The 10,611-nt window shown below is 40.3% G+C and overlaps 1 protein-coding gene across 1 annotated transcript in view; it reads right to left on the bottom strand.

The window, feature by feature from the left end:
- Positions 1-307: 307 nt before the first annotated feature.
- Positions 308-10,611, bottom strand: part of LOC149191415 (Protein kinase superfamily protein) — a 476,220-nt gene continuing 465,916 nt past the window's right edge. Inside the window, exon 10 of the mRNA XM_089404241.1 lies at positions 308-330. Within this exon, the coding sequence (XP_089260367.1) occupies positions 323-330 (8 nt within the window). The 3' untranslated portion in view covers positions 308-322. The remainder of the gene's footprint in view (positions 331-10,611) is intronic.

Genomic DNA, 10,611 nt, shown 5'->3' with positions numbered 1-10,611 from the left:
AATCTTGTGCATAAGGCTTCAGATTTTGTGACCTACAGGCACAACTGCACCCATAGGCTTTCTTGTGTGCAGTTGGGAGGTTATAACCACACTCTTAAGACTTATTCCATACGATTGTGGCTTAAACTAAGAGAAGCTCTCTCTTTTCAGACCAGAACTTGTTATAGACTAATAACATTAGATATTTAGTCTATTCATGTCGAAAAATCATACTTCAATAGTAAATAATTTTCTATACATTTAGTGCAGATAATAAGTGTAGGGATCATATGGAGAGATTCTCCCTCTGAATGGGAAGCCAATTCAGTCATCAACCTATGTATCATAGTGCTACCATGCATAAAAAAAAAAAAATTAGATCATAAAATAAAACCATATCAGGTTCTAGAACATATATCCATGATGGTCATAGCATGTTAGCTTCAACTACTTCATCATCACATATGAAAATGACATCAACCTTTCAACAAGAGTTAGAGTCATATGATTAGGGCAGCTGACAGGTGTATCATCATACTTCAAATATTATAATCACTACATCACAACCATAAAGTTAGGGCATCCAATTTTACCATATATCATAATTACTAAGCTAACCAATGTTAACAAGAAGATCCTGAATATCAATCTTATTGTCACACTTTCGTCATTAAGGTTACCATGCTTATCACAAACGTTACCAATAGTATCAAGCTACCATAAGAATCAATGTGCTAGCCTTCTTTAGATCAAGAAATCCATCATGTCTACAAACGATAGATGCTATCTAAATATCAAGTATACCAATATATCAAAAAATCAATGTTTCTAAGTAGCTTCATAGAATCAAGAAATTCATCATGTCTAAAAGGTAAGATACTTGTTCAATACCAAGTGCGCCATATCATCATAAGTACCGTGAATCAAACTTACTTTCATATCCATGCATGATCCATTTGTGAAGGCGATATTATCATCATACTTTCGGGATTACCTTGCCATCCAATATTTCAGCTGAGACATAACATTGAAACAATACACCATACATACCTTGTAGTATTTAGGTACCTGTGCACCTTCTTATTTGATATTGGCAGCTGGAGCACTTTGTCAACTTTTCATCTGGTGCCTATTTCATTTTCAAGAACTCACTCTTCCTATACCTTAGATGATCCTCAAGAAGGGTCCACTTATTAAATCTCATTAGAAGGTTAGAAGTAGCCCAATACTCAAATATAAATGCAGGAAGTATAGTCAATGATCAAGACAATAAATCTAAACAAAAGTAAAGACATAAATGAGTAGCATAAATAAAAAAGTACTTATCTTCAATGGGAGGTGATCATCTCCCTCTTGAACCAACCTTCAAGAGTCATGAATTTCCATTGACCATATAACATTGTTGCCTTCAATATTTCAACCAACTTCATCAATAACCAAGGCCTAATTGAGACTATCCCATCTAGGGCTACATAAAAAATCTTCATATTGATCATGTTATGGTTTCTAGATTGCATATCTCACATCTTTGTCATAACCTAAGGTTTCTTCCAAACCCTAACCTCACAATATCCATCAAACCCTAATAACCAAATTGCCTAGGGTTTCCTTCAAACCCTATTATTCTTGTAGGTCCCATCCATCTTCTCTTGCATGCATCAAATGTGTCTTCATAAGAGTGATCTGAATGAATTTTCTTCATCCCAAGTTTGATACCATGTTAAATTTTCTTAGGGCTATATTGTTCTTTTATTTGATAATTGCATTTAATTATTTCCATCCCATAGCATCATATCATTATTCATATTTACTACATTATTCAAAAACATATGCAATTATATAGAAATAAGAACATCATCATCAATGCAATGGAACATAAAGGAACAATAGAAGAAAAGCATTCACATATAAAGACACTAGGATTGAACGAAGACTAGGGAAATACCCACTACAGGGAAACCCCTTTCAAATTATTCTTCTAATTAGATTGTGATTGAATGATTCAACAAAAGAGAGTACAATGATACATATCTTCATCCATACAACTATCCAACAACATTAACTAAACAATATTCATGAAGATGATCCCAAAAAAATAAATCTAACAATATCCAAAAGACTATTCCAGCAAAGGTATTGATCATATATCACTTCATGAGACTATATTCAACTTTAGTCATCTATAGTCAATTGTAGTCAACTGCGGCAATTGACGAAAAACAAACTCTACTTTCCCACTGCAAGGAAGACGTGTTGTGCATGCGACTGAAAGGATTCAACAACATTGATGTTTTTAAGTTATGGTATGTTCTATGCTTAGAGAAGTTTACTTATCTTTCTTATTATTATCCACAGATTAGCAATCACATGTACATTAAGTAAAGTGCAGATAGAACATTTAAACGATCAATAGAAAACAAGCCAAGACAAGAGACACAAGATGTGGCAGCTAGCCAGGGACAAACCCCAATATCGGGAAACCCTTTGATCAAATCTTCTTTAATCTTCAATAGTTTAGCAGAGAGAAATAGTACAAAGATCTGATTTATATCAGCAGCAGCAAACCCTAGATCGAACTCGTCAAATCTCCACTAGTGAGTCGTTCATCGTGCACTAGTCCAAGACTTCGCCGTGCACCAGTCCAAGACTTCGCCACGTATCAGTCCAAGACTTCGTCGTGCACTAGTTCAAGACTTCGCCACACATCAGTCCAAGACTTCACCGTGCACCAGTTCAAGACTTCATCGCACATTAGTCCAAGACTTCACCGTGCACCAGTTCAAGACTTCGCCATGCATCAGTCCAAGGCTTCGCCGTGCACCAGTTCAAGACTTCGTCGCGCATCAGTCCAAGACTTCACCGTGCACTAGTTCAAGACTTCACCGTGCATCAGTCCAAGACTTCGTCGTGCACCAATCCAAGACTTCGTCGTGCACCAGTCCAAGACTTCGAACGACCTGTTTCGACTCGGGTGAGAGAGAGAGCCTTTCTGCGCAGGAGAGAGAAGAGATATGATGAGAAGTGAGTGACCAAATGAGGAGGAGTCATCTTGTATTTATATCCAAACGTTGAAGGTGAATAGATGTGTCTGTTGGGCGTCTGAGCCTACATAAGTTGCTGGCCGACTTTGATAATTTGTCAATAATCAAAATAAATTCATATCTCCATAAATACTTATCGGAATCAGATGATCTTTAGATCAATCCTACACCTCTCGACGAGAGGAATCTAGGAAAAATATTATCAACCATGAATAAGGTGACCCACATGGAGTTTGTCCCTAGTTGCCAATTTTAACACTCCCTCTCAACTAGGGAGAACTCCATCTGTAATTCGTCTGACCGTCGCTACTATTCATCCATCAAATGCACTGCCTTATACAGCTTGACCCCTGCTACTCTGCTCTTCTTTGTTCTATTCTTCTCTGCTCGAACTATGAAGAAGAAGAAGTGATTGAGAATTTCTCATACCGTCCTCCACTAACCCGAAGCTAGTCTAGAGTGTGTACCACTTTCACTAGTCCCAAACCAGTCCTCTACTAACCCGAAGTCAGTTTCAGAGGGTGTACCACTCTCACTGGTCCCAGACTAGTATCATTGATCCCAGATCAATGGAGGTCATCCTAGCATAGGGAGTACGGTAGATACAATGATGCGTCCATCGATAGAACTACTATGGTCCCTATCCTCATTTCCTTGCTCATTGATCAGATGAGAGGTACTTCCCATGAGTCCTAGACTGCATGGGTAGGATGCCTCGACAGGAGAACTAATCATCCTGTCCACAGGAGAACGAATCATCCTGTCCAGTGGATGCCACGAAGAACTAATCATCCCAGCCTACAGGAGAACAAATCATCCTGTTCCACAATCGCCATGGAGAATGAATCATCCTGGCCCACAGGAGAACTAATCATCCTGTTCCATAGTCGCCACAAGGTGTCAGGGGAAGGTTGAACCTTTTACCTTGTACAAAGTGCACCAACAGGGGATGGTGAGTTACCCTGTGGTCATATGTTGCTCCAAGAAATACCTCGCGCCACCCTGGAGCTCCCAGAGCTCAGTACATCATACTTGACCCTCAGAATAGGGTCTCTGAATGACTCCAAGTCGTTCTCGGAAAGTTATAAATTTGATCTTTCCTAGGGGATTTGTAAAAATGTCAGCGACCTGTTCATCTGTACCGATTTGTTGGAGCCTTATAGCTTGTCGCTGCACCATGTCACGAATATAGTGGTACCTGATATTGATATGCTTGAAGCGATCATGGAATACGGGATTCTCTGAATGAATCTCGCTCTGGTTATCACATAGGATCACGGTCCAATGTAAATCCAAACAGCTCACTGAAGAGCTTTCGTAACCAGACTGCATCACAGGAGGCCATGCTAGCATCAATTTACTCTGCCTCAGCAGTGCTCAAAGCCATAGACTTCTGCTTCCTGCTCATCCAAGATATCAAAGCAGATCCCAAGGAGAAACAGCACTCAGAAGTGATTCTTTGGTCCATCACACTGCCTGCCCAATCAGCATCAATATACCCAAGTAGTCTCACATCTCCGACAATGTATCTCAACCCATGAGTGATTGTGCCACAAAGATATCTCAACAGATTCTTGGCACCAATCCAATGTGAGTGGTGACGCTCAACCATATGTTGACTCAATGTGTTGACTGCAAAGCATATATCCGTACAGGAGTTCACCAAGAACATTAATGCTCTGACGAGTTGATGATACTCGGTAGCATTTCGTAAAACAGGTCTGGTATCACTACCGCTTAAATTCTTGAAGTCAAGCTCCATCGGGGTAGTTACGGGCTTGCAGTCCACCACGACGAATATCTCCAATATCTTCATCACATATTTTCCTTGAGATAGGAAAATCTCCCCTGGCTTCTGCCAGACTTCCAGTCCTAGGAAATAGTGCATAAGTCCTAGGTTTTTCATCTCGAACTCAGAAGCCAGCTTCCTCTTACATTCGTGAATGAGAGGGTCTGCACCTGTTAGAAAGAGGTCGTCAACATATAGCACCAGTATGATAGGCTTGTCAAATATAACCTTAAAATAAAAGTTGGGGTCGGCTTCACTCCTAGTGAATCCCAGCTTCATCAAGTAGCTATCAATCCTATCATACCATGCTCGGAGTGCTTGCTTTAGCCCATAGAGGGCCTTCTTCAACCTGCACACATGAGATTCTCGATCATGTCTCAAATCCTTCGGGTTGCTCCACATAGACCTCTTCTTTGATCGAACCATGTAAGAACACAGTCTTGACATCCATCTGATGTAGGTTCCATCCTTATGAAGCAGCAAGGGCTATGATCGAGTGGATGGTGGTATATCGGGCAACGGGTGCAAATATATCGTCATAGTCTATACCTTCCTTCTGGGAGAAGCCACGAGCGACAAAACGAGCCTTATACTTTTCCGCACTTCCATTAACTGCATGCTTTATCTTGTAAAGCCATTTTTAAGTGACAACTGCTTTGTCCTGGGGTCTGGGGACTACATCCCAGACATCATTCTTCATAATAGACTCATATTCTTCAGTCATAGCATCCTTCCATACTTGATGCTTGATGGCATTTGTGAATGATGAAGGCTCATTTTGGATGATCGTGCTCATGATGGTCAGGTATCCATGATACCTATTCAGTTTGTTACTTTCACGAAAGATTCCTCGGGGTGCTGTGTGTCCTTCAGCATCATCAAGTGTCCCCCTAAGCCATGAAGGCCTCTTCCATGAAGAGGAGGGCTCAGGCAGAGGAGGATCAATATGATCCAGGGGTTCTTCCACATCGGGCATTGTCTCCTCTTCTTTTTCTTTCAGTTCCCTGGTGTCAGCTTCTTGAGTGTTCCTCAAAGTAGGAAGATTTTCCACCTTGCTAAGGGCCATATCTTCGTCAAAGGTGACATCATGATTAATCTCGACTTCCCTTTGACCAACTACATAGATTCTATAGCCCTTAGTATTTTCACTATAACCCACAAAGATTCCCTTCTTTCCAGATGCACCCAATTTATTCCTTTTCTCTTTCGGCACATGAAAATATACCGGCTTCCAAAAATTCTAAAATGATATACGTCAGGTTTCTTACCGGTGAACATTTCTTCAGGAGTTTTGGAACCCAATGCTTGATGAGGGCATCGGCTTTGTACATATACAACGATGTTCGCAGCTTAGGCCCATAGAAACTTCGGAAGTCTTTGATCATGGAGCATAGCACGAACAACTTCCACAATCGTATGGTTCTTCCTTTCCACCACACCATTCTGCTCAGGAGTATAGGGTGTAGCGGTCTCCCTCTTAATGCTAGCCTCTTTGCAAAAGTCATGAAACTCATTAGATTCGTATTCAGTCCCATTATCAGTCCTTAGGATCTTGATCTTCTTTCTGGTTTGATTCTCGATCAAGGCTTTGCAGTGTCGAAACCAGGAGAACACTTCATCCTTCTTTTTCCATACATGTACCTTGCCATCGTTGAAAGCCACCTTGTAGCATTTGTCTTCCTTTGCCGAAATGGACACCAGGTTCTTTTTGAGATCAGGTACATATAATACATCTTATAAGTGGATGGTATTACCCTGATTTAGTTGAAGAGTGACATTTCCTATGCCTTTCACGAGATATTTTGAATTGTCTCCAAGAACAATTTCCAAGTTGGTTTCTTTCTCTACCAGATTATAGAGAGCTTATTTGTAACCAGTGAAGTGCCTTGAGGCACCACTATCAATAAGCCAATTTCCCAGAGAGTCCAGGGGAGCAGTAGTAGATAGAGCAGCTGGTAGATAATATTCATCTTGCTTATTGTCAACAGTGTTAGATTCATACCTGGAATTTCTTGTCTTCTTGAATGGTTGTCATATTCCTTGATTTCTGGTACTTCTTTTACCTCTGTCATTTGACTTGCCATTCCTTTGATTTCTTTGAGAGGGATTTTTATCATTGTCCCGGTGTGAGTCCCTTTTATTAGGTCACTCTCTTGCGTAGTGACCCATTTTATTCCAATTGTAACATCGTCCTTTTCTTCCACCCTTTGGTCCAGCCTTTCCTTTGAATTTAGCCCCGGAATTGTTTCTTCTTTTAGTATGAGAAGAAAAGGCAGAGGGATGACCTTCAAGTATGGGTATTTCTTGCTCTTCCATCCTTGTTTCTTCTTGAATGCATCTGGCCATTAATTCCTCAAATCCAGGAATTACTTTATTGTTGAGAAGAGTAGTCTTGAATATATACCATTCAGATGGTAGTGCTCCAAGAGTGGTGAGTGTCATTTCCGTGTCAAGAATTACTTCCCCAATAGATAGGAGATCGTTCTTGATCTCGGTGATTCTTAATAAGTATGCTTGCATACTCTCATCTTTGCCCTTCTTAATTTCCTTCAGCTTATTTCTAAGAAACAAGACTTGATTTGCATCATTAACTTTAAATAAACTCACTAGTCTATCGTAGATTTCCTTGGAGGTGTTCAGCTCAGAAACATAGGCCACCAAGCGTTTGTCGATAGAGTCCCGGATGATCTTCTTTGCTTTGAATTCTCCCTTGGTCCATTTGTTCCTAGCAGTAGCGGATGCATTTGATGGAGGCTAAACAATTCCGCCTCTCGCATGGTCCAACACTTCCTGTTCTTCTAATGTTAGATCGAGAGACATCTTCCATCTGTGATAGTCAGACTTCTCACGGAGTTTGTCTTCAACAGGGAAGTGTGTTGAGGACCCCATGATTTCTTTCAAATAGCCTTGCCAACCTTCTCTTCGGTGATTGCTCTTGCTCTTGCTTGGGCTTTGTCTTCACCTAAGCTCTGATACCATGTTAAGTTATGGTATGTTCTATGCTTAGAGCAGTTTACTTATCTTTCTTATTACTATCCACATATTAGAAATCACATGTACATTAAGTAAAGTGCAGATAGAACATTCAAATGATCAACAAAAGCCAAGCCAATACAAGAGACACAAGATGTGGCAGCTAGCCAGGGACAAACCTCAATATGGGGAAACCCTTTGATCAAATCTTATTTTATCTTCAATAATTCAGTAGAGAGAAATAGTACAAAGATCTGATTTATATCAGCAGCAACAAACCCTAGATCAAACTCGTCAAGTCTCCATCGGTGAGTCGTTCACCGTGCACCAGTCCAAGACTTCGCCGTGCACCAGTCCAAGACTTCGCCGTGCACCAGTCCAAGACTTCACCGTGCACCAGTCCAAGACTTCGCCGTGCACCAGTCCAAGACTTTGCCACGCATCAGTCCAAGACTTCGCCGTGCACCAGTTCAAGACTTCGTCGCGCATCAGTCCAAGACTTCACTGTGCACCAATTCAAGACTTCATTGCGCATCAGTCCAAGACTTCACTGTGCACCAGTTCAAGACTTCGCCACGCATCAGTCAAAGACTTCGCCGCGCACCAGTTCAAGACTTCTTTGCGCACCAGTTCAAGACTTCTCCGCGCACCAGTTCAAGACTTCTTCGCGCATCAGTCCAAGACTTTGTCGTGCACTAGTTCAAGGCTTCACTGTGCATCAGTCCAAGACTTCACTGTGCACCAGTCCAAGACTTTGAACGACCTGTTTTGGCTCGGCTGAGAGAGAGAGCCTTTTTGCGCAGGAGAGAGAAGAGATATGATGAGAAGTGAGTGACCAAATGAGGAGGAGTCATCCTGTATTTATATCAAAACGTTGAAGGTGAATAGATGTGTCTGTTGGGCGTCTGATCCTACATAAGTTGCTAGCCGACTTTGATAATTTGTCAATAATCAAAATAAATTCATATATCCATAAATACTTATCGGAATTGGATGATCTTTAGATCAATCCTACACTTGTTGACGAGAGGAATCTAGGAAAAATATTATCAGCCATGAATAAGGTGACCCACAGGGAGTTTGGCCCTAGTTGCCAATTTTAACGATGCGCTGGCATGCGTGCAATTGCAATCGATATTTCTCTATGACATGCCTATGTTTGAGACCTAAAACCCTAAAACATAGATGTGAGCTTCAAACCCTTTAATCTCACCTTTGAGTGAACCAATTCTCCATGGACCTGCCTCATACCTATGTGAGCCAAAAACAAGGAAGAGAGTAAAAGAATGATCCAATATTATTATATAAATGAGGGTCACTTGGATAATATTTATAGCCTTCCAAGGGAGTCTAATTTTCTTTAGGGACGACCTGATTAAATATGCACATGTGGGGCTTAATTCAAAAAATAAACTTTCCTCCTGTGCCATGGTTGGAATTTGTGACTAAGCTACCAAATTAAAAACTCTAGACCAGAGGAGAATATCAAGGACTACTATAATTCCTCTAGGCCCCACACACAAGGAAATCAGACAAGCCCTTCTCATGTGACTCTAGAACATGACACTACTCTGAAAGTAAGGAAACCAAAAAAGTGCAACCTAGTGCGCATTAAATATAATACGAAGGTTTCTCATAGTCTAGTAGAGGAGAAAATCTGCAAGTTCAAAGAATATCCAACTATTCTGAAAGTGATTATGATAGCTAAGAGAAAGAGGAAGAAAATGTGAGAAGAGCAAAAGAGATAAGAAGAAGAGTGAAGAAAAAAGGAAGAACAAGAAAAGAGAGAACAAGATTGAAAGGTGAGTGCAAGAAGAATAATTAAGAAGGAAGGAGGAAGAAGAAGCAATGTTGAAGCAAGAAAAATAATAAAGATGGAATCAACTACATGAACAAGAGAATAAACAACAATAGGATTAGGAAGTTTCCCAAGAGATTGAAGAGGTAATAGTTATTCAAGGTAGGGAGGTAGAACAAATGCAACAAAATCAAGATGTTGATCTTATGCAAAATACATAATAGATCATCATTCAGCCTCTGCCTCCTCCTGCAGATGGGAAAGCTTTGGGTGATGAAGAAGAAATTGCTCCTTTAGATGATAGCCTGATCATGGATATTTGTAGCTTTACTTTCAATATGCTTAAGAGGAAAATTGTGCAAGAAATAAATAAAAATTTTCCCAGTGACCTCACACATCTTTCTTTCATCAATACATAAAGGGTGATTGTCATGGATACCAAAATAATCATGAAACCATTGTCACAACTAGTTTGGATTTTGTAGGGGCTTCAAAGGAAAATACAAAATATCTAATGGTAGAAAATAAATAAATGGCGAAGGATTTGGAAGCCGCTAGAAAACAGATAGAAAAAATCTAGGTAGAAACTCAGAAGTTGGCCCCCACACATGTGTACTTGGAAGAGCTTCAGGAGGCTATATTTGGTGAAGTTTAAGCATTGGGAGACACCATGATGAATCTTTATGAGGAGCTGGTCATCGTGCATAAAGAAGTTGTCCCCTTGCATGATATGCGGAAGAAATCATGGGATAATGCAAAATCTATAAAGGTCATTCATGCAGCTATCACTGCAGTTCATGAATGGGGAATGAAGTATAGAAGTGCATCACCAGAATTGGTTAAGAAATCAAGAGAACAAGATGAATTGAAAAAAGTTGAAGTCAAAATGCTTATAAAACAAATTAATAAACAACTCAGCACTTTCATAGCCAACATCATATCTTCTTATGCATGATTGTACAACAATGTGGACTCCCTAGTAAAATCTCATAAGATCCCTTCAGTTGGGACATTGACAAAGGCAAAGGGCA

Source organism: Pinus tabuliformis, chromosome 2_2, assembly GCF_031772625.1.
Source record: "Pinus tabuliformis cultivar Carrire ecotype Pingquan chromosome 2_2, CPIR1, whole genome shotgun sequence".
NCBI classification, from domain to species: Eukaryota; Viridiplantae; Streptophyta; class Pinopsida; order Pinales; family Pinaceae; genus Pinus; species Pinus tabuliformis.
The sequence above is the reverse complement of the archived record's forward strand: the minus strand, read 5'-3'. Positions and strand labels throughout refer to the sequence as shown.